General features: G+C 39.0%; 1 protein-coding gene across 4 annotated transcripts in view; it reads right to left on the reverse strand.

Moving 5' to 3' along the window:
* Positions 1-26028, reverse strand: part of LOC143646729 (mitogen-activated protein kinase kinase kinase 9-like) — a 96805-nt gene that overhangs the window by 56649 nt on the left and 14128 nt on the right. For all 4 annotated transcript variants that reach the window (XM_077115998.1, XM_077116000.1, XM_077115999.1 and 1 more), the window contains exon 4: positions 1486-1634. In XM_077115998.1, the coding sequence (XP_076972113.1) occupies positions 1486-1634 (149 nt within the window). The remainder of the gene's footprint in view (positions 1-1485; positions 1635-26028) is intronic.

Below are 26028 nucleotides of genomic sequence, written 5' to 3' on the forward strand. Positions count from 1 at the left end.
GAAACCTTTCCTGAAGCCTCTTGTATTTTCAGCCAGTGGGGTAATACACTCTAGTGGTAACTGCCAAATGGTGCTCCTCCTTGGGTTTAGACAATTAAGTAAATAATTTTTACGGAGACGTTTGGGCTCATGACTTTTTCTTCTTATGCCTGCAACATCCCCAAAAAGAAAAGAAAAGGTCTGTATCATTCATTATAGATCACATCTGAGGCCTGGGGAATTCACTCCACATAAAACCTGGAAGGAAACAGCTGCACTGTTAAATCAAACCAGGCAGGAAGGCACTGCAGTTAGGATCAGGACGGTTAAGCAAACTCAGTCCAGAGGTCCAGTGGAGAAGGTCCACTGATTGAATGCATGTTTTTTTTTTCTTTTCATGTTTTTTTACCTTTTCTTTGGCCCTGAACTGGTCAAACATTTTCTGAATCTCATGTCTCCAGTCATCCTGCAGGCAGTGGAAGGAGTTCTTGGGCATTTCAAAGAAACCAGACTCTCTATGGTACTCAGCTGGTCCAGGATATTTGTGAAAGATGGTCATGAATGGGGGTCAGGATTGCAGCAGTCTGAATGGAACATGTGAGTAGACAGAAAGCATGAATAGACAGAGGCAAATTTAAGAATTAGGGTATTAAGTGACCTCATTTACCAGAAAACAACCTCTCACTATCCTTCCAGAAACAGATTGGAATTTAGAAAACCCAAACAGGACTCAGGAAGAAAAGTAAGTGGCCAAAGTCACAACCATTAGTCAGGAGTGAAAAAGAAAATAAAATGCAGCAATCCCAGTGCCCGTCCAATTCTGACTGTTAATTAAGTATAAGAAAAGCAAGCCCAAAGAGTTTTCTTGGGTAAAGTATTACTACCACAATTTACCATGTAACTACTTAATTCCAATCCCTCTGGGCCTCAGTTTCCTATAATAAATGAGCTACTCTTCCCCACCTCAATGGGATGAAATAAAGGCAAGGATGAAAAAAAAAAAGCACTACTGTGGGAGTCAGGAAAACTGAGTTCTGTCTAATCCCAGCTCGGCCACCAACTAGTGGAGTGACAATCTAATCACTTAACTTCTTTTGGCTTTAGAGTATGCCCTTACAAGATGATGGAATGACTAGATGACTTTTAGAGTTCCTTTCTTCTCAGATGTTCATTTCTATATGTAAGATATTAGAGGTTCTGAAATAAAAGCACTCATGCCTGTTTATTTTGAATTAAAGAATAATATACTAGACGATGAGCCTCAGTGACTAAGCTAGCTTATGCAGTCACTGAAGACTGGTAGAAGGGACAACTGTGACATTAACATAGGAGGATGCAGACATCATCTTGAAGTAACTCTACCAACTGCCCATAGGATTCCTCCTCAGGTGACTAACACTGTATTTCCTCTTTTAGTAACTGATCCTGTACAACTGACCCAAATCCACTAAGTACTAGTAGGAAAGCAAACTCTCCCAACTTTTCCTCAGGCCACGGGCCACTTACCTTCCATGAGTTTGGCAAAAGGTTCTGGGCACGTAGAAGGAATGGGAAGGGCGAGTTTGTTCGTGGCTACACCATAAGCTACTGCTAAACCATCGATTCCTTGGAAGGGCACCTCACCAGTCAGCAGCTCCCAAAGCAGCACCCCATAGCTAAGGAGAGGAAGAGGACAGAGGCCACGTAATAAACCACAACTACAATCTCAATAAAACAGTTTATGAGACTTTACTGAGCATCCTATATTCTTCCCAACACAAAGGAAGAGGAACACAATAGATGTACTGGTATGATATAAAAGAGGGGCTATATCACATACTAGCTAAAAGCAGAAACTATTGACTCAAGTGTACTTGATTTCAAAGCCATATTCCACTATTCCTTAGTTGTGTGACTTTGGGCAAGTTACTACATCTTTCCAAGCTTCAAATTTTCTATCTGTAAAGCATAAATAACATGACCAGTTTCCCATGAAATTAGCACAAACTGCATGCTCAGTTAGGCCACAATTGTTCTTGCTGATGTTGCAAACTAGGTGAAAAGGCAAATTCTCAAGCATCACATATTTTCAGCTTTAAGGAAACTTCAGCTTTAGTCATAGATCCCTTTTCTTCTTTTTTGAGCAAAAAAACATAGATCGACCACCCAAACAAATGGATTTTACACCTATAAAATAAATGCTCACTAAGTTGAATAGATTTCTCCACGTAAATCAGCATGAGCAAGTCCTTAACAGAGAACTCTGTCTAAGGAACAAAAGAAAGATTCACAAGGGCAGACCACATCGGTAGAGCTGAGTAGCATGTCAGCTTGGAGAGTCTCATTATTCCCTCCCTGCTTTTCAAATCCACATGGAGAATTTCTTTTCTCATATCGTATGAGTCAGAGAATGGGGAATTACAAACCTTTTTGGAATAATTATTCTAAAAATTCAGAACCAGGCAAAATTATGTAGTGTTCAATTATTTCAAGAATAAGCCACAACAAGAAACCATAAATAAAGTTCGGAACAATCAGAAGAGTGGTTTTCTTTATATTTTCCACTCAAATCTCAAAGTTCTCATAATACTCATCAATAGTTTACAATCAATAATAAAGGTCATATTTTCTTTTTTAACATGGGCAAGCACTGGGAAACAAACTCAGGTCTCCGGCATGGCAGGCAAGAACTCTGCCTGCAGACCAACACTGGCCCGCCCAAGGTCATATTAATTTTAAAAATAATAATAAGATACCCAGCATCTATTTAACATGTTAACATGTATGTGCAAGGTGCTAAGGCACTTTGCAAATATCATCTTTAATTCCCATAATAAACCTGCAAGATAAATACTATCACATTATTTTTCAGATGACGAAAGCAAATTTTAGAAAGGTTTAGCAGCATAAATTAAGGGCATACATAGAGTAAGTCATGGTAAACCCTGGACCAATTCTCAAGTCCTTCTGCCTGGAATGCCCTCCTAAAGTTCCCTGCTTGATAAACTCCTAATTGTCTTTCACGATCCAACTCAAATGTCCCACTGTTCAAATGCTGGTGATCAGTGAGGGGGAAGAGTGGGGGGAATGGTATGTATGAATTTTTTTCTGTTTTCTTTTTATTTCTTTTTCTGAACAGATGCAAATGTTCCAAGAAATGATCACGATGATGAATATGCAACTATGCGATGATATTGTGAATCAGTGATTACATACGTAGAATGGAATGATCAAAAGTTACAAATGTTTGCGTTTGTTTGGTGTTTCTCGGTATTTAAAAAAAAATTAATTAAAAAAAAATGCCCCACTGTTCGTTCATTCATTCATTCACTCAACCAAAATATCTTATCAAATATTTACTATGCCTCAAGTTTGATGTTCGGCACTGGAATACAGGATAAAAAACATACAGTCCTTATGCACAAAGAAATTAGTGAGAGGGACAGAAAAGACAATCAGAATAGAGAGTGATGAGTCATGATAGAGACACTGAAGACAGAAAGGAGGGTCACCTAAACCAGTCTAGGCTAAGAGTAGGAGATGGCCCTTGAACCAAACCTTAACTGCTCAGGTGAAATTAGCTAAGTAAAGGAGGAAGGGCCCATGCCCCAGAGAGAGGGGGCGGTATGAAGAAAGGCAAGTGATCAAGAGAATGGACTAGCCCTCAAAGAACTCTATGTAGTCTGGCATGGCCAACGCAAAGCAGTATGCCAACTAACGCGCCAGCGCTGAAGACGGACCCTTGCAGAGGCCTGGCCCATTTCTTTGGATGATGGCTTTGCCCAGTAAGTTCCCCCAAAGCTCTGGTTTTCTCTCTTTATCTTAATAGAAAAAAAAAAGCCTGGGAGATGGTTGCAGGTCTTGCAACCAGACAAGTAGTTGGGTTTTAATCTGAAGCTGACAGGAACCATGCTGGACACTTTAAGGAGCCTTCCTTGATATCCCCAGGTATTACTGAACCTTTGCATGTGTTGTAGCTAGTGTGCTTCCCAACCTATGGGTTTCTAAAGGGTAGGGAGCATTCCCAGGGCCTAGTACAGTCTCTGGTACAGAGCAGGACTTCATATAGTGTGTGAGTGGGTGGATATGGGAAGGAATGCATGGCCAGATGGTCCTGCAGGCTGTCCTGGTGCCCTAGTGTAAGCCCCAAACACTAGCAAGAATCACATGCTGACTCTGACACTTCCTACCAGCCCTTTAATATGACTTATTCAGACATGGTCATGCTGTGCAGCTTCTATGAAGTGACCTCTAAAAGCCCTCAGCACTGCTGACCATATTCCAAGTGAGGCCAACTCTCACCCTTATCTGCCTTTCTTTGGCTAATGCCCTCCTCCCTGCAGAATAAAAACCAAAGTTCCCAGGGAACTCCTTTCTTCCATGTAGGCAAAGACGGGGTGTATCTGAGTACTAACTACTTGGAAACACGGTCGAGTGTTTCAAAGATTCAAACATGTGTCCTGCTTGTGTTTCCGCATCCCTTCTGTGACAGCCTCCACACGTGAACCCACGATGCCTGGTGTCCCATGCAGATGGCTCAGGTAGCCTGGAAGAAGAGGAGCCAGGAAGTCTACTCTCCCACCCGACCCTCTTCACCAAGGGAAACTCTGCTCTATCTCGCTTGTTTCCTTTTTCTGCATCCAGCTAAGAGAAATGTGAGAAGTGCTGCTCTAGAGGGGGTAAGCATCCAAGTAAGATTCAGACAGACTGAGTCAAATGCCAACTTTACCGCTTACTGGTTGATGACCTTGAAAAAGCAACTTAACCTCTCTAAACCTGTGTCCTCATCCCTAAAACAAAGACAGCAATGCCTCCCGCACAGAGCAGTTACAAGGAATAAATAATAGTAATTGCTACTCTACATCCAGAAATGACCATGACTGGCAAACACTGCCAGTTTCCCCTTAGAAAGGGTCTGAAATAAGTATGTGTTGAGGTTTACGTAGAGCACTGTTGAGGGATATGGGCATTCAGAGAAGAGGCTCTGCCCTTCAGGGGAGGACCAATCTTCAGTTTCCCTCTGCCAACATTCCTCTTTGTTTTTATAACAGAAGGCGGGGGTTATACAGAGTAACTTGGGCAGAGTGGAGAAGTGTTTGTAGGGTCCCTTGGGGAACTGGGGAGAAAGGAGATGTCAAACTTTTCTGCCTAGGGAGTTCCTGATGTCCTCGCAGGCAGTGGGGACAACCCATTTGGTGGGCTGGGCCCTCAATCTTGGGGTTCACCTCTATGGAACTTATTCCTGCAGAGGATAGACTAAGTCTACTTATAATTGTGCCTGGGAGCCACGTTGCTGGGGTGTGGCCTCTCTCTCTGGGCCCGCCCAGCAGGTGAGTTCACTGCCCTCCCTGCTGTGTGGGACATGACTCCTGGGGATGGGCTGGTACTTGGCATCATGGAACTGAGAGGACTTCTTGGTCAGGGAGGGGAGGAGAGAGATGAGACCAAGTAAAGTTCTGGTGACTGGGAGATTTCAACTGGAGTCAAGAAGTTATCCTGGGAGTTGCTCTTGTCCATTGTAAGGATGTCCCTTTTTGGTTTGTGGTGTGTTGGAGTGGATGGAGGGAAGTGCCTGGAGCTGCTGAGCTGTGTTCCGGTGGCCTTGACTCTTGAAGACAACTGGAAAACTGTGTAGCTTTTTCAGTGTGACTGGGCAACTGTGGAAGCCTTGTGTCTGGTGTTCCCTTTTGTCCAGGGTATGGACAGATGAGTGGGAAAGTGGGGACAAGGGGTAAGTGAATAATTGGGGGGGGGGGGGGGTAGGGAGGATTAGGTGGATTGAAATACTGGTGGTCAGTGAGGGGGATTAATGGGGTATAGGATGTATGTGTTTTTCTTTATGTTTCTTTTTTGGAGAGATGCAAATATTCTGGATGAGGTGGTGGTGATGAGTGTACACCTATGTGGTAATGTTGTGGACTACTGATTGTGTACTTTGCATAGACTGTATGTGTATAAAGATGTCTCGGTGAAAAAATATTTTTTAAAAAAAGGTGGGGGCTATAAATGAAGACCTGGTATTTCTTTGGCCTGAAGAGAATTCAAGAAGGAAACTGGAGAAACAGAAGTTAAATGCATCTACGCCCCAGAGATAGATGGGAAGTAGAAATCAATATATTGCCCACCGCCAACCCCACCCACAATTGAGAAGATCAAGAGAACCTTCTGAGACCATTTATAAGCTGCCTGGAAGGACAAACTCACCAAAATCACTGCCTCTGAGTCCAACCCCCAACAAAGGAACCATGGGCTCCCACAGTGCAACCAGTAATTTCCCAGGAGTGCTCACTGCTTAACCCCAACCCCTGGGGGAATGTGCACTTGTGTCAATTATTAACCACCCAGAGGACCTGAAAAAAAATAATTAACTGCCCCCAGAGGTTCAGTAACCATTTGGTAGGGTCAGAGGTGGGGGAGGAGGGAATATTTTATTTTTTCAAAGTAAGAAAAAGCATTCCGATAGATTAAAACCCTTCATGGCCAAAGGCACAGCAATTCCACATCTATGCTGAACCAGAACTCTTTTTTTTTAATTAACCTGCTCTATCCCTACGACTGTCAACTCGGGGTCCTTCATTCTGAAACGGAAGGGTCACTTTTGAAAGGAGTAGACTGGGGAATCTCTACTACTTGCTAATATATACTCTAGGAACAACACTGACTGTGGCTTTACTTTGGCAAAATCAATCAAACTAATGATAGGAAAGCACTTTTGCAAGTTGTAAAGTAACATACAATTATTATTCTTGTTAACAGAACCCTCATTCAAAATGATGATATATTTAATAACCTATGAATACATTAATATATTTTTGTATTATTAATATAGTAATAATACAATAAAATTACTGTATTAATAATACAACTGTTTATTAATACAATAAACATAGCGTGTTTATTAACATGGGAATATGTCTGTGCTATAATCTTTTTAAAAGCAGCTTACAAACCAAAATGATCCCATTTTAAGGATAGGTGAATGACCTATCCTTAATAAACAGGAGGAGAAATCATACCAAAATATCAATACAGACTTCCTGGAAGATGGCGGCTTAGTAAGACGCGCGGATCTTAGTTTCTTCTCCAGGACACCTACTAGGGGAGTAGAAACGATACAGAAAGCGCCCAAAGCCACAACAGAGATAAAAAAGACAGCGTACCCCATCCTGGAACGGCTGGCTGGCTGAGAGAAGCAGCTCGGGTGAGATCGCCGAGGCGCGCGGGCCTTACCGGGCGGGGTGGCAAGCGGCCGGAGTTACTCCCTTCCCCCTTCCCGGGCCGGTTGGGAGAATTGGAGAGGTGGTCCCCTGAAACCAAGGCGACTGGCGCCCACACCACGCGCAGCCCCCGGACCAACTGAGAGAATTGGATCGGAAACCCCCAGGCCGCGGAGAACGGTGACCCCGTGACTCCCGGGGAACGTGCACTCTCTCGGGCGGGCCGCTGCCGCTGGCGCCCTCCCGCCACGCTTGTTGCCCAGGGCCGACTAGGAAATTCGGACGGGCTCTTTCCCTGGCTGCGGCGACCAGCAACCCTCCCTGCGTTCGGACACCCTCCCTGCGTTCGGACCCCGGGCCGGCTCAAGCCGCTTCGGCTAGCGAACCCCCAGGACGGCGAGAGTTTTCCAAAGTTTAAGGTCCCACAGCACCTTTTACTGGTGGGACCCGCAGACAAACGTGTGCCACGAGCGCCACCTACTGGGCAGGATAAGAAAAACAGAACCCAGAGATTTCACAGAAAAATATTACAACCTTGCTGGGTCCAACACCAAGAGAAATCTGAATAAATGCCCAGACGCCAGCAGCAGAAGATAACTGTCCACGCTCAAAAGATTGAGAATATGGCTCAGTCAAAGGAACAAACCAATAGCTCAAATGAGACACAAGAGCTGAGACAACTAATGCTGAATATACGAACAGAAATGGAAAACCTCTTCAAAAATGAAATCGATAAATTGAGGGAGGACATGAAGAGGACATGGGCTGAACATAAAGAAGAAATAGAAAAACTGAAAAAACAAATCGCAGAACTTATGGAAGTGAAGGACAAAGTAGCAAACATAGAAAAAATAATGGATAGCTACAATGATAGATTTAAAGAGACAGAAGATAGAATTAGTGATTTGGAGGATGGAACATCTGAATTCCAAAAAGAAACAGAAACCATAGGGAAAAGAATGGAAAAATTTGAACAGGGTATCAGGGAACTCAAGGACAATATGAACCGCACAAATATACGTGTTGTGGGTGTCCCAGAAGGAGAAGAGAAGGGAAAAGGAGGAGAAAAACTAATGGAAGAAATTATCACTGAAAATTTCCCAACTCTTATGAAAGACCTAAAATTACAGATCCAAGAAGTGCAGCGCACCCCAAAGAGATTAGACCCAAATAGGCGTTCTCCAAGACACTTACTAGTTAGAATGTCAGAGGTCAAAGAGAAAGAGAAGATCTTGAAAGCAGCAAGAGAAAAACAATCCATTACATACAAGGGAAACCCAATAAGACTTTGTGTAGATTTCTCAGCAGAAACCATGGAAGCTAGAAGACAGTGGGATGATATATTTAAAATACTAAAAGAGAAAAACTGCCAACCAAGACTCCTATTTCCAGCAAAATTATCCTTCAAAAATGAGGGAGAAATTAAAACATTCTCAGACAAAAAGTCACTGAAAGAATTTGTGACCAAGAGACCAGCTCTGCAAGAAATACTAAAGGGAGCACTAGAGTCAGATACAAAAAGACAGAAGAGAGAGATATGGAAAAGAGTGTAGAAAGAAGGAAAATCAGATATGATATATATAATACAAAAGGCAAAATGTTAGAGGAAAATATTATCCAAACAGTAATAACACTGAATGTCAATGGACTGAATTCCCCAATCAAAAGACATAGATTGGCAGAATGGATTAAAAAACAGGATCCTTCGATATGCTGTCTACAGGAAACACATCTTAGACCCAAAGATAAACATAGGTTGAAAGTGAAAGGTTGGGAAAAGATATTTCATGCAAATAACAACCAGAAAAGAGCAGGAGTGGCTATACTAATATCCAACAAATTAGACTTCAAATGTAAAACAGTTAAAAGAGACAAAGAAGGACACTATATACTAATAAAAGGAACAATTAAACAAGAAGACATAACAATCATAAATATTTACGCACCGAATCAGAATGCCCCAAAATACGTGAGGAATATACTGCAAACACTGAAAAGGGAAATAGACTCATATACCATAATAGTTGGAGACTTCAACTCACCACTCTCATCAAGGGACAGAACATCTAGACAGAGGATCAACAAAGAAATAGAGAATCTGAATATTACTATAAATGAACTAGACTTAATAGACATTTATAGGACATTACATCCCACAACAGCAGGATACACCTTTTTCTCAAGTGCTCATGGATCATTCTCAAAGATAGACCATATGCTGGGTCACAAAGCAAGTCTTAACAAATTTAAAAAGATTGAAATCTTACACAACACTTTCTCGGACCATAAAGGAATGATGTTGGAAATCAATAATAGGCAGAGTGCCAGAAAATTCACAAATACGTGGAGGCTCAACAACACACTCCTAAACAACGACTGGGTCAAAGAAGAAATTGCAAGGGAAATTAGCAAATACCTCGAGGCGAATGAAAATGAAAACACAACATATCAAAACTTATGGGACGCAGCAAAGGCAGTGCTAAGAGGGAAATTTATTGCTCTAAATGCCTATATCAGAAAAGAAGAAAAGGCAAAAATTCAGGAATTAACTATCCATTTGGAAGAACTGGAGAAAGAACAGCAAGCTAACCCCAAAGCAAGCAAAAGGAAAGAAATAACAAAGATTAGAGCACAAATAAATGAAATTGAAAACATGAAAACAATAGAGAATATCAATAAGGCCAGAAGTTGGTTCTATGAGAAAATCAATAAGATTGATGGGCCCTTAGCAAGATTGACAAAAAGAAGAAGAGAGAGGATGCAAATAAATAAGATCAGAAATGGAAGAGGAGACATAACTACTGACCTCACAGAAATAAAGGAGGTAATAACAGGATACTATGAACAACTTTACGCTAATAAATACAACAATTTAGAGGAAATGGACGGGTTCCTGGAAAGACATGAACAACCAACTTTGACTCAAGAAGACATAGATGACCTCAACAAACCAATCACAAGTAAAGAAATTGAATTAGTCATTCAAAAGCTTCCTAAAAAGAAAAGTCCAGGACCAGATGGCTTCACATGTGAATTCTACCAAACGTTCCAGAAAGAATTAGTACCAATTCTCCTCAAACTCTTCAAAAAAATCGAAGTGGAGGGAAAACTACCTAATTCATTCTATGAAGCCAACATCACCCTCATACCAAAACCAGGCAAAGATATTACAAAAAAAGAAAACTACAGACCAATCTCTCTAATGAATACAGATGCAAAAATCCTCAATAAAATTCTAGCAAATCGTATCCAACAGCACATTAAAACAATTATACATCATGACCAAGTAGGATTCATCCCAGGTATGCAAGGATGGTTCAACATAAGAAAATCAATTAATGTAATACACCATATCAACAAATCAAAGCAGAAAAATCACATGATCATCTCAATTGATGCAGAGAAGGCATTCGACAAGATTCAACATCCTTTCCTGTTGAAAACACTTCAAAAGATAGGAATACAAGGGAACTTCCTTAAAATGATAGAGGGAATATATGAAAAACCCACAGCTAATATCATCCTCAATGGGGAAAAATTGAAAACTTTCCCCCTAAGATCAGGAACAAGACAAGGATGTCCACTATCACCACTATTATTCAACATTGTGTTGGAGGTTCTAGCCAGAGCAATTAGACAAGAAAAAGAAATACAAGGCATCAAAATTGGAAAGGAAGAAGTAAAACTATCACTGTTTGCAGACGATATGATACTATACGTCGAAAACCCGGAAAAATCCACAACAAAACTACTAGAGCTAATAAATGAGTACAGCAAAGTAGCAGGTTACAAGATCAACATTCAAAAATCTGTAGCATTTCTATACACTAGTAATGAACAAGCTGAGGGGAAAATCAAGAAACGAATCCCATTTACAATTGCAACTAAAAGAATAAAATACCTAGGAATAAATTTAACTAAAGAGACAAAAAACCTATATAAAGAAAACTACAAAAAACTGCTAAAAGAAATCACAGAAGACCTAAATAGATGGAAGGGCATACCGTGTTCATGGATTGGAAGACTAAATATAGTTAAGATGTCAATCCTACCTAAATTGATTTACAGATTCAATGCAATACCAATCAAAATCCCAACAACTTATTTTTCAGAAATAGAAAAACCAATAAGCAAATTTATCTGGAAGGGCAGGGTGCCCCGAATTGCTAAAAACATCTTGAGGAAAAAAAACGAAGCTGGAGGTCTCGCGCTGCCTGACTTTAAGGCATATTATGAAGCCACAGTGGTCAAAACAGCATGGTATTGGCATAAAGATAGATATATCGACCAATGGAATCGAATAGAGTGCTCAGATATAGACCCTCTCATCTATGGACATTTGATCTTTGATAAGGCAGTCAAGCCAACTCACCTGGGACAGAGCAGTCTCTTCAATAAATGGTGCCTAGAGAACTGGATATCCATATGCAAAAGAATGAAAGAAGACCCATCTCTCACACCCTATACAAAAGTTAACTCAAAATGGATCAAAGATCTAAACATTAGGTCTAAGACCATAAAACAGTTAGAGGAAAATGTTGGGAGATATCTTATGGATCTTACAACTGGAGGCGGTTTTATGGACCTTAAACCTAAAGCAAGAGCACTGAAGAAGGAAATAAATAAATGGGAACTCCTCAAAATTCAACACTTTTGTGCATCAAAGAACTTCATCAAGAAAGTAGAAAGACAGCCTTCACAATGGGAGACAATATTTGGAAATGATATATCAGATAAAGGTCTAGTATCCAGAATTTATAAAGAGATTGTTCATCTCAACAACAAAAAGACAGCCAACCCAATTACAAAATGGGAAAAAGACTTGAACAGACACCTCTCAGAAGAGGAAATACGGATGGCCAAGAGGCACATGAAGAGATGCTCAATGTCCCTGGCCATTAGAGAAATGCAAATCAAAACCACAATGAGATATCATCTCACACCCACCAGAATGGCCATTATCAACAAAACAGAAAATGACAAGTGCTGGAGAGGATGCGGAGAAAGAGGCACACTTATCCACTGTTGGTGGGAATGTCAAAGGGTGCAACCACTGTGGAAGGCAGTTTGGCGGTTCCTCAAAAAGCTGAATATAGAACTGCCATACGACCCAGCAATACCATTGCTAGGTATCTACTCAAAGGACTTAAGGGCAAAGACACAAACGGACATTTGCACACCAATGTTTATAGCAGCATTATTTACAATTGCAAAGAGATGGAAACAGCCAAAATCTCCATCAACAGAAGAGTGGCTAAACAAACTGTGGTATATACATACGATGGAATATTATGCAGCCTTAAGACAAGATAAACTTATGAACCATGTAATAACATGGATGGACCTAGAGAATATTATGCTGAGTGAATCCAGCCAAAAACTAAAGGACAAATACTGTATGGTCCCACTGATGTGAACGGACATTCGAGAATAAACTTGAAATATGTCATTGGTAACAGAGTTCAGCAGGAGTTAGAAACAGGGTAAGACAATGGGTAATTGAAGCTGAAGGGATACAGACTGTGCAACAGGACTAGATACAAAAACTCAAAAATGGACAGCACAATAATACCTAATTGTAAAGTAATCATGTTAAAACACCGAATGAAGCTGCATCTGAGCTATAGGTTTTTGTTTTGTTTTGTGTTGTTTTGTTTTGATTTTACTATTATTACTTTTATTTTTTTCTCTATATTAACATTCTATATCTTTTTCGGTTATGTTGCTAGTTCTTCTAAACCAATGCAAATGTACTAAGAAATGATGATCATGCATCTATGTGATGATGTTAAGAATTAATGATTGCATGTGTAGAATGGTATGATCTCTAAATGTTGGGTTAATTTCTTTTTTTCCGTTAATTAAAAAAAAAAAAAAAAAAAAGAGAAGGGATAATTGGAGATGAAGGGGTACAGACTGTACAACGGGACTGGATATAAAAACTCAGAAATGGACAGCGCAATACTACCCAATTGTAATGCAATTATGTTAAAACACTGAATGAAGCTGCATGTGAGGTATAGGTTTTTTGTTTTTGTTTTTTTTGTTTTTTTCCTTCTATTATTGTTTTAATTCTTATTCTGTTGTCTTTTTATTTCTTTTTCTAAATCGATGCAAATGTACTAAGAAATGATGAATATGCAACTATGTGATGTTATTAAGAATTACTGATTGTACATGTAGATTGGAATGATTTCTAATTGTTTTGTTAATTCTTTTTTTAATTAATAAAAAAAAAAAAGAAAAAAAAAAGCACAAAAAAAAAAAAAAAAAAAAAAAAAAGAGACCAGCTCTGCAAGAAATACTAAAGGGAGCACTAGAGTCAGATACAAAAAGACAGAAGAGAGAGATATGGAAAAGAGTGTAGAAAGAAGGAAAATCAGATATGATATATATAATACAAAAGGCAAAATGTTAGAGGAAAATATTATCCAAACAGTAATAACACTAAATGTCAATGGACTGAATTCCCCAATCAAAAGACATAGATTGGCAGAATGGATTAAAAAACAGGATCCTTCGATATGCTGTCTACAGGAAACACATCTTAGACCCAAAGATAAACATAGGTTGAAAGTGAAAGGTTGGGAAAAGATATTTCATGCAAATAACAACCAGAAAAGAGCAGGAGTGGCTATACTAATATCCAACAAATTAGACTTCAAATGTAAAACAGTTAAAAGAGACAAAGAAGGACACTATATACTAATAAAAGGAACAATTAAACAAGAAGACATAACAATCATAAACATTTACGCACCGAATCAGAATGCCCCAAAATACGTGAGGAATATACTGCAAACACTGAAAAGGGAAATAGACTCATATACCATAATAGTTGGAGACTTCAACTCACCACTCTCATCAAGGGACAGAACATCTAGACAGAGGATCAACAAAGAAATAGAGAATCTGAATATTACTATAAATGAACTAGATTTAATAGACATTTATAGGACATTACATCCCACAACAGCAGGATACACCTTTTTCTCAAGTGCTCATGGATCATTCTCAAAGATAGACCATATGCTGGGTCACAAAGCAAGTCTCAACAAATTTAAAAAGATTGAAATCTTACACAACACTTTCTCGGACCATAAAGGAATGATGTTGGAAATCAATAATAGGCAGAGTGCCAGAAAATTCACAAATACGTGGAGGCTCAACAACACACTCCTAAACAACGACTGGGTCAAAGAAGAAATTGCAAGAGAAATTAGCAAATACCTCGAGGCGAATGAAAATGAAAACACAACATATCAAAACTTATGGGACGCAGCAAAGGCAGTGCTAAGAGGGAAATTTATTGCTCTAAATGCCTATATCAGAAAAGAAGAAAAGGCAAAAATTCAGGAATTAACTATCCATTTGGAAGAACTGGAGAAAGAACAGCAAACTAACCCCAAAGCAAGCAAAAGGAAAGAAATAACAAAGATTAGAGCACAAATAAATGAAATTGAAAACATGAAAACAATAGAGAAAATCAATAAGGCCAGAAGTTGGTTCTATGAGAAAATCAATAAGATTGATGGGCCCTTAGCAAGATTGACAAAAAGAAGAAGAGAGAGGATGCAAATAAATAAGATCAGAAATGGAAGAGGAGACATAACTACTGACCTCACAGAAATAAAGGAGGTAATAACAGGATACTATGAACAACTTTACGCTAATAAATACAACAATTTAGAGGAAATGGACGGGTTCCTGGAAAGACATGAACAACCAACTTTGACTCAAGAAGACATAGATGACCTCAACAAACCAATCACAAGTAAAGAAATTGAATTAGTCATTCAAAAGCTTCCTAAAAAGAAAAGTCAAGGGCGGGCCGCGGTGGCTCAGCGGGCAAGAGTGCTTGCCTGCCATGCCGGAGGACCCCGGTTCGATTCCCGGCCCCAGCCCATGTAAAAAAACAAACAAACAAACAAAATATAATAAAATAAGAAAATGTTTAAAGATGTTTCCCTTTCTTCCTCCTTTCCTTCCTTCCATCCTTCCTTCCTTCTCTGTCTTTCTTTAAAAAAAAAAAAAAAAGAAAAGAAAAGTCCAGGACCAGATGGCTTCACATGTGAATTCTACCAAACGTTCCAGAAAGAATTAGTACCAATTCTCTTCAAACTCTTCAAAAAAATCGAAGTGGAGGGAAAACTACCTAATTCATTCTATGAAGCCAGATCACCCTCATACCAAAACCAGGCAAAGATATTACAAAAAAAGAAAACTACAGACCAATCTCTCTAATGAATACAGATGCAAAAATCCTCAATAAAATTCTAGCAAATCGTATCCAACAACACATTAAAAGAATTATACATCATGACCAAGTAGGATTCATCCCAGGTATGCAAGGATGGTTCAACATAAGAAAATCAATTAATGTAATACACCATATCAACAAATCAAAGCAGAAAAATCACATGATCATCTCAATTGATGCAGAGAAGGCATTCGACAAGATTCAACATCCTTTCCTGTTGAAAACACTTCAAAAGATAGGAATACAAGGGAACTTCCTTAAAATGATAGAGGGAATATATGAAAAACCCACAGCTAATATCATCCTCAATGGAGAAAAATTGAAAACTTTCCCTCTAAGATCAGGAACAAGACAAGGATGTCCACTATCACCACTATTATTCAACATTGTGTTGGAGGTTCTAGCCAGAGCAATTAGACAAGAAAAAGAAATACAAGGCATCAAAATTGGAAAGGAAGAAGTAAAACTATCACTGTTTGCAGACGATATGATACTATACGTCGAAAACCCGGAAAAATCCACAACAAAACTACTAGAGCTAATAAATGAGTACAGCAAAGTAGCAGGTTACAAGATCAACATTCAAAAATCTGTAGCATTTCTATACACTAGTAATGAACAAGCTGAGGGGGAAATCAAGAAACGAATCCCATTTACAATTGCAACTAAAAGAATAAAATACCTAGGAATAAATTTAACTAAAGAGACAAAAAACCTATATAAAGAAAACTACAAAAAACTGCTAAAAGAAATCACAGAAGACCTAAATAGATGGAAGGGCATACCGTGTTCATGGATTGGAAGACTAAATATAGTTAAGATGTCAATCCTACCTAAATTGATTTACAGATTCAATGCAATACCAATCAAAATCCCAACAACTTATTTTTCAGAAATAGAAAAACCAATAAGCAAATTTATCTGGAAGGGCAGGGTGCCCCGAATTGCTAAAAACATCTTGAGGAAAAAAAACGAAGCTGGAGGTCTCGCGCTGCCTGACTTTAAGGCATATTATGAAGCCACAGTGGTCAAAACAGCATGGTATTGGCATAAAGATAGATATATCGACCAATGGAATCGAATAGAATGCTCAGATATAGACCCTCTCATCTATGGACATTTGATCTTTGATAAGGCAGTCAAGCCAACTCACCTGGGACAGAACAGTCTCTTCAATAAATGGTGCCTAGAGAACTGGATATCCATATGCAAAAGAATGAAAGAAGACCCATCTCTCACACCCTATACAAAAGTTAACTCAAAATGGATCAAAGATCTAAACATTAGGTCTAAGACCATAAAACAGTTAGAGGAAAATGTTGGGAGATATCTTATGGATCTTACAACTGGAGGCGGTTTTATGGACCTTAAACCTAAAGCAAGAGCACTGAAGAAGGAAATAAATAAATGGGAACTCCTCAAAATTAAACACTTTTGTGCATCAAAGAACTTCATCAAGAAAGTAGAAAGACAGCCTTCACAATGGGAGACAATATTTGGAAATGATATATCAGATAAAGGTCTAGTATCCAGAATTTATAAAGAGATTGTTCATCTCAACAACAAAAAGACAGCCAACCCAATTACAAAATGGGAAAAAGACTTGAACAGACACCTCTCAGAAGAGGAAATACGGATGGCCAAGAGGCACATGAAGAGATGCTCAATGTCCCTGGCCATTAGAGAAATGCAAATCAAAACCACAATGAGATATCATCTCACACCCACCAGAATGGCCATTATCAACAAAACAGAAAATGACAAGTGCTGGAGAGGATGCGGAGAAAGAGGCACACTTATCCACTGTTGGTGGGAATGTCAAATGGTGCAACCACTGTGGAAGGCAGTTTGGCGGTTCCTCAAAAAGCTGAATATAGAATTGCCATACGACCCAGCAATACCATTGCTAGGTATCTACTCAAAGGACTTAAGGGCAAAGACACAAACGGACATTTGCACACCAATGTTTATAGCAGCATTATTTACAATTGCAAAGAGATGGAAACAGCCAAAATCTCCAACAACAGAAGAGTGGCTAAACAAACTGTGGTATATACATACGATGGAATATTATGCAGCTTTAAGACAAGATAAACTTATGAACCATGTAATAACATGGATGGACCTAGAGAATATTATGCTGAGTGAATCCAGCCAAAAACTAAAGGACAAATACTGTATGGTCCCACTGATGTGAACGGACATTCGAGAATAAACTTGAAATATGTCATTGGTAACAGAGTTCAGCAGGAGTTAGAAACAGGGTAAGACAATGGGTAATTGAAGCTGAAGGGATACAGACTGTGCAACAGGACTAGATACAAAAACTCAAAAATGGACAGCACAATAATACCTAATTGTAAAGTAATCATGTTAAAACACTGAATGAAGCTGCATCTGAGCTATAGGTTTTTGTTTTGTTTTGTTTTGTTTTGTTTTGATTTTACTATTATTACTTTTATTTTTTTCTCTATATTAACATTCTATATTTTTTTCGGTTATGTTGCTAGTTCTTCTAAACCAATGCAAATGTACTAAGAAATGATGATCATGCATCTATGTGATGATGTTAAGAATTAATGATTGCATGTGTAGAATGGTATGATCTCTAAATGTTGGGTTAATTTCTTTTTTTCCGTTAATTAAAAAAAAAAAAGAGAAGGCATAATTGGAGATGAAGGGATACAGACTGTACAACGGGACTTGATATAAAAACTCAGAAATGGACAGCACAATACTACCCAATTGTAATGCAATTATGTTAAAACACTGAATGAAGCTGCATGTGAGGTATAGGTTTTTTGTTTTTGTTTTTTTTGTTTTTTTTTCTTTCTATTATTGTTTTAATTCTTATTCTGTTGTCTTTTTATTTCTTTTTCTAAATCGATGCAAATGTACTAAGAAATGATGAATATGCAACTATGTGATGTTATTAAGAATTACTGATTGTACATGTAGATTGGAATGATTTCTAATTGTTTTGTTAATTCTTTTTTTAATTAATAAAAAAAAAATATCAATACAGATTATCTTTACACATGGGTTTAGGTGATTTTGTTTAGCCATATTTTTTCTTTTTTTTTTTCCTATTCTGAACAATGTTTTACTAACCTAATTTTTTGAAGCTAAAATTATTAACAAAAGGTCTCCACATCATCCCACACACAACAGGCAGGACGGCATTGAGGGATGATGTCCTGTGGCTGTACCCAAACAGCACAACCACAGGGAAAAAATTCTGCAATTACTCTTCTCACGGCAATTCCCAATACAAGTAAATTCGGAAATGTATGTAGTTGAGGATATCACCTCACCCTCCATCACAGGATGTGGAGGAGGCTGTGAGAACCGTGATGAAAGAAAACAAACTCAGCTGACCCTGGGCACCTGGCAAGGGGACAGGCCTGGAGCACTAAGGCCCTGGATGAGTTCCAGGAGAGAAAGGGACAATGGAGTACTGCAACTCAGCCCAGCACCCAGCACAGAGTAAGCACTCAGTCACATTTCATGAATGAATAAAGGAATGACAAATCAAATTGAGAACCAGCTTTGTCCCAAGTTCTCAGACATGCTTTTGACCCTCTCTGGGACATCCTGCTGGGTCCCAGGCATGGTGGGCTGACTGTCCTGGAAAAGGCTACTCAAGGCACAGGATCAAGAGCATAGAGACAGTGAAATGCACCAAGCACAGACTTTCAAGATATGCACATCTTGCCCCAATCTCAACTTTACCTCTATTACCTGGGTCAACACAACCACATGACAAACTCTCTGTGCCTCAGTTCCCTCTTCTGTAAAATGGGGGACTGTTGGGGGAAATGACATAAAAGGGCTACAGCATTTCACATAGAGTTCAGCCCTTAAGTGCCTGTAGGGGGTAGGTACTGTTACAGGTGTATGTGTATTGCTTTATTGTACAGCGACAGGCACATCTTTGTGCCTCTGGCAAAGATGTGAGATCATTCAAAGCCATGCAGATGAGTAGCCTTGAGAGATTAAAAAGCCTATCTAATGAGCTCAATAAATTCTGTCTAAGAAGGAAATCCTGCAGTATAGATGCTAAGAAAGCTTAAAGTCAGCAAGGTGAATTATGCTTTCAAACTACATTCATCAACCAAGCTGGATCAGGAGGCTTAAGTCCTGGGAATAATTCTAAATTAGAGACTCACTACCGACCCTGTAACAATTTCCAAGATACTTCATCCAACAGCTGTTGACTTGGAGTTTACCTCCAAGCTATTCCCTTCAGAGAGCAGAATAACTTCATTAAATGCTTCTCCTCAGAGGCTCCTTAAGCTGATCTCAGGATCTTGCTTAAAGGCAAAGACTGGAGGTTCGTCTTTGGAACCAGGACACTCAGGAAAAGTGAAAAGACCCTGCCCTGTTCCTCCTACACCAGAGTCAACACTGCAACGGCCTTGCCCTTCCCTGCCTACTATGTCTGTCACCATGAGGAGACCCTACATTAGGCATTTTGGCTCTTCTTCCCCTCTAAGAATGTGTTTGGATACCTGAGGCAACTAGGTCCAAATCACTGAGGCAGCAGAAACCCTTGGAGTGGGTGCTAATAAAACCTGAGGGATTCCAGGGCCAGGCTTTGCCTAGCAGAATATAGGGAGTAGAAAACGACCATGTTACCGAGGCAGCATGATTTCCCAAAAAGAAGGGTAAACTAAAGTTTAGTGTGGCAAACGGCTAACTGTTCCCCCAAATATATTCTCTCTTTTCTCTACTGTAAGAATTTTAGCTGAGTTTAGCTAAGAGTTGGCCAACTAGGGCGCTCATGTGTCTAACTCCCTTGGAGCTAGGTGTGCCCACAAAACCGATTACTGGCAATAGGATGTGTATGGAGGAAATATGTACACCTTCTACGTCATATCTGAATTAAAGACAAACTGGATGCCATGGATAAGCTCTATTTCCCCTTTGGTGCAGGCTGGAACACAGAAGTAACAGCTATTGAGATTTAATCACGTAGACATGTACAATGCACTGAAGGACGAACGATGGAGCAAAAAAACTAAAAAAACCTGGGTTCCTGGATGACTGCATGGGACAGAACTGCCCTGCCAGCCTGCACTGACTGGACTACTCTTGAAAAAGGAAACATACTTCTATCTAATTTAAGCACCATATCTGTGGGTCTCCTTAGAGTAGCAACTTTGCTTAATTAATACATTCACTAATTTCATTCGTATATGGCTAAGCAATAAAAGTATTAAGTTGAAGTACAAAAAATTGTTGGTGTTGGAGATAAAAAGCTACTGAATATCAGTATATGGCTCAACCCAACAAGATAAGGTCAGAAATTTTTTAAAACATAAAATTCTCTTCTTTATGTGAGCTACTTCCCCCTGTAATTAATGTGTGGTAAAGTAAGAGTCAATATAAGGAAGCTATAAAAACATCAGTGAAAGAAATTAATAGCTTAAATAAATGTAAATGTTCCTTGACCAGATTTAACATCATACGACGGCAGTATTCCCCAAATTGATTACAGATTCAAACACAACCCTTATCAAAATCCCAGCTGTCATTTTTGCAGAAACTGCAGTGATCCTAAAACTCAAACAGAAATGCAAGGGACCCAAAATAGCCAAGACAATCTTGAAAAGAAAAGACAAAGTTGGAGAACTCACACTTCCTCATTTCAAAGCTTATTACAAAGTTATAATAATCAAGACAATTTGTTACTGGCATAAAAGATATATATACCAATGGAATAGAATTGACAGTGCCGGAAATAAACCCACATATCTTTGGCCAATTGATTTTTCACAAGGGCATCAAGTCCATGCAAGGGGAAAGAACAGTCTCTTCAAGAAATGGTGGTGGAACAACTAGAAATCCACATGCTAAAGGATGAAGTTGTACTCCCATCTCACATCATATACAAAAATTAACTCAAAATGGATAAAATATTTAAATATAAGAGCTAAAACTATAAAAATTCTTCGAAGAAAACACAGGAGTAAATCTTCATGACCTTCATGGCCATACATTAGTTCCTTGTACAACAAGAGCACAAGCAAAGACACAAACAGATAAACTGGGATTCATCAAAATTAAAAACTTTTCTGATTCAAAACAGGGGCCTAGATTCTAAGCTTTTAGAGCAGACACGTTAAGTGTGGAGTGGTGATTAGCATATCTGGATTTTGAGAGGCTGTTTTATATATATAATCTGACATTTAGAGATGAGAACGAAGCCGAACAGGTTGGGGTTAAAGTAATTCAGAATACAGCGGTAAGGAAGGCAGTGTCTATACTTTAGAACCACACATACTCTTTGAGACCAGTGGAAGAGAGGTTTATCTGATCTGAAACTGAAATTTTCTGTAGCACATACTCTCCTTCAACCTGTGTATAGCTCATCTGAACAACTGAAACACAGGGAGCACAGAATGAGAAAGAGGTCCTTTAATCCTGTGTAGATTATGGTAACGCCTGGAAACATCCTAGAGTATATTAACCAGATAATCAAAAAGTATTGGCAAAGTCCTCTGAGGGAGGGGAAAAAGACTACGAACTATTAAACCTTGCCATCAGGGAATCCCCCGATACTGTGTCAAACTTTAGGGACACCCAAATCAATAGGCCAAGCCCTCAATCATAAGGCTTACTCTTGTGAAGCTTATGTAGGTAGCGGAGAAGCTTAGACTACCTATAGGCATGCCTAAGAGTTATTTCTGGAGGACCTCTTTTGTTGCTCAGATGTGGCCTCAGTCTCTCTAAACCCAACTCTGCAAGTGAAATCACTGCCTTCCCACCCTACGTGGGTCATGACACAAGGGGTGAATGTCTCCCTGGCGACATGGGAGAGGACTCGCAGAGACGAATCCAGACCCGGCACCATGGGATCAACAATTCCATCTTGACCAAAATGGGGAAAAGAAGTGTAATTAAAAAAGTATCTGAGGCAGAGAGAGCTCAAGTACAGTTGAGAGGCTCCTCTGGAGGTTGCTCTTATGCAAGCTTCAGGAAGACCTTGCTACCTATCATAACCTGCCAACCCCCAATCAGGACCATTCCAGCCAATCCTAAAGAACATCTAGGGCAACTTATAAGATCCCACAAGGGTTACAGGCACTAGAGTAACTTGCCAGAAACCTACAACCTCCAGATGGGTCCCTGGTCCAGATAAGTCCTGAAACCTAGCCAAGCCTCTCCAGAGCATGAGACAGTTCCATCTCCCTACCCCATATGAGTGACAGACCCTTCCAATATCGAAAATGTAGAATTGCCATAGCGCAAATTTACCCCAATGAGAGTTTTGGAAAGATCAAAGGTGATGGTGGAATTATAATATAGCAGACATGACTTAACAAATGAATATGGATGCTAAATCATTAAATTGATATCTCTTCTAGTCTCCAGTATTTTAGAGTAACTAGCAGTAAAAAGCCTAAAATTGTGAAGGTGCAAACCATGTGAAAGTCTGAAACATGTTCTACAACTAATTGTGGTGCTGTGCTTGGAAATTTACAGCTTTTTGTATATATGTTATTGTTCACAGAAGTAGAAGGAAAAAAAAAGTCAACTGCAATGATAAAAAAGTATTTAAGCCCTCTAGCCTCCTATATTCTGGAGTAGCTAGAAGGAAAAATATGAGAGGATCATATGGTAGTCTATGACAAACTCTGGGATCTATCCTGTAACCACTTTTTGAAGAGTGCTCTGAAAACTACTGCTTTTTATTTCTTTGCGTTGTATAAATGCTATACTATACAATAAAAAAAAGTTAAAAAACAAAAAACTTTTCTGATTCAAAGAAGAGTATCAGGAAAGTGAAAAGACAGCCAATAAATGAGAGAAAAGATCTGCAAATCATATATTTGATAAGTGACTTATATCCAGAATATATAAATTACTACTACAATTTAACAATAAAAAAGACAAAAAAAATTAAAAATGGGCAAATGATCTGAACAGACATTTCTTCAAAGATGCACAAACAGCCAATATGCACAGGAAAAGATGTTCAACATCATCAATTTCTAAGGAAACTCAAATCAAAACCACAACGAGACACCACTTCAGACCCACCAGGATGGGTATAATCAAAAAGACAGACAAAAACAAGTGTTGGCAAGGATGTGGAGAAACTGGAACCATTAAACACTGCTGATAAGAAAGTAAAATGAGAATGGTACACCCACTGTGGAAAACAGTTTGGTATTTTCTCAAAAAGACAAATACAGTTAATATATCACACCAATTCTGCTATGAAGTACATACCCAAGTGTGCTGATTTGAAAGGATGATGTACCCTAGAAAAGCCATGTTTTAATCCTGATCCATCTTGTAGAGATAGCCTTTCTTTTCATCTCTATTCAGCACTACAGACTGGAAACTGGATTAGATTATTTCCTTGTAGACATGGTACGCTCAATCATGGGTACTAACCTTTGATTAGAGGGAGATGTGACTCCACCCATTCCAGGTGGGGCTTGATTAGCTTACTGGACTCCTTTAAAAGAGGAAACACTTTGGAGAAAGCTTGAGAGCCATGAGAAGCACGTGAGCACACACAGCCAGAGGCCTTTGAACATGAAGAAAGAACGGCCACTGGGGGAGCTTCATGAAGCAAGAAACCTGGAGAGAAAGGTAGCAGACGTTGCCATGTTCGCCATGTGCCTTTCCAGTTGAGAGAGAAACCCTGAACTTCTTTGGCCTTCTTGAACCAAGGTATTCCCTGGATACATTTTTGGACATTTTTATAGATTTGCTTTAATTTAGACATTTCTATGGCCTTAGAACTATAAACCTGCAACTTAATATAATTCCCCCTTCTAAAAGCTGGTAATGTGAATGGTATATCATGAACTAGAACACCAAGAGAGCTAAAAATATATGTTTGCACAAAAACTTGTACAAGATGTTCCCAGCAGCATTATTCATAATAGCCAAAAGTGGAAATAATCCAAATGTTAGAGCCATACAATGAAATATTTATTCTTCAGCTATAAAAAGGAAAGAAGTTCTAATATAAGCTATAATATGGGTAAACCTTAAACACATGCTAGGCCTTACACCTAAACCAAGAGCACTGAAGAAATAAATAAATAAATGGGAGCTCCTCAAAATTAAACACTTTTGTGCATCAAAGAACTTCATCAAGAAAGTAAAAAGACAGCCTACACAATGGGAGACAATATTTGGAAACGACATATCAGATAAAGGTCTAGTATCCAGAATTTATAAAGAGATTGTTCAACTCAACAACAAAAAGACAGCCAATCCAATTACAAAATGGGAAAAAGACTTGACAGACACTTCTCAGAAGAGGAAATACAAATGGCCAAAAGGCACATGAAGAGATGCTCAATGTCCCTGGCCATTAGAGAAATGCAAATCAAAACCACAATGAGATATCATCTCACACCCACCAGAATGGCCATTATCAACAAAACAGAAAATGACAAGTACTGGAGAGGTGTTGGAGAAAGAGGCACACTTATCCACTGTTGGTGGGAATGTCAAATGGTGCAACCACTGTGGAAGGCAGTTTGGCGGTTCCTCAAAAAGATGAATATAGAATTGCCATATGATCCAGCAATACCATTGCTAGGTAGCTACCCAGAGGACTTAAGGGCAAAGACACAAACAGACATTTGCACATCAATGTTTATAGCAGCATTATTTACAATTGCAAAGAGATGGAAACAGCCAAAATGTCCATCAACAGACGAGTAGCTAAACAAACTGTGGTATATACATACGATGGAATATTATGCAGCTCTAAGACAGAATAAACTTATGAAGTATATAACAACATGGATGGACCTAGAGAACATTATGCTGAGTGAGACTACCCAAAAACTAAAGGACAAATACTGTATGGTCTCACTGATATGAACCGACATTAGTGAATAAACTTGGAATATGTCGTTGGTAATAGAGACCATCAGGAGATAGAAATAGGGTAAGACAGTGGATAATTGGAACTGAAGGGATACAGACTGTGCAACAGGACTGGATACAAAAACTCAGAAATGGACAGCACAATACTACCTAACTGTAATGTAATTACGTTAAAACACTGAATGAAGCTGCATGTGAGAATGATAGAGGGAGGAGGGCTGGGGACATAAATGAAATCAGAAAGAAAGATAGATGTTAAAGATCGAGATGATATAATCTAGGAATGCCTAGAGTGTATAATAATAGTGAAATGTACAATGTACAAATTTTTAAAATGTTTTGGCATGAGGAAGAACAAAGGAATGTCATTATTGCAGAGTGCTGAAAATAGATGATAATACTTTAAAATGTCACCTTATGTGTGAGACTAAAGCAAAAAATGTTTATTTGTTACTAAATTTAGATTTTGACTAGAGTATTTCCTAATATAACTCATGTAGATAGTTTGATTGAATGTCATAAGTATTTGGAATCTCAGGTAGCACATGAGATTTTGTTGGTTTGTCCAGAGTGATCCCCCGATGAATCCCAGAATGATTTGATCAGTGACTGGAAAAGTATTTGCAACCCCCTTCGGGAAATGGTGAGAGTGGGGAGAAATTCAACTTTCCCAAGTTGAATTCTTGATATTCTCACAAGCAGTGTGGACAACCAAAGCTGAGCCCCCAT

The sequence above is a fragment of the Tamandua tetradactyla genome, chromosome 9 (assembly GCF_023851605.1).
Source record: "Tamandua tetradactyla isolate mTamTet1 chromosome 9, mTamTet1.pri, whole genome shotgun sequence".
Lineage (NCBI taxonomy): Eukaryota > Metazoa > Chordata > Mammalia > Pilosa > Myrmecophagidae > Tamandua > Tamandua tetradactyla.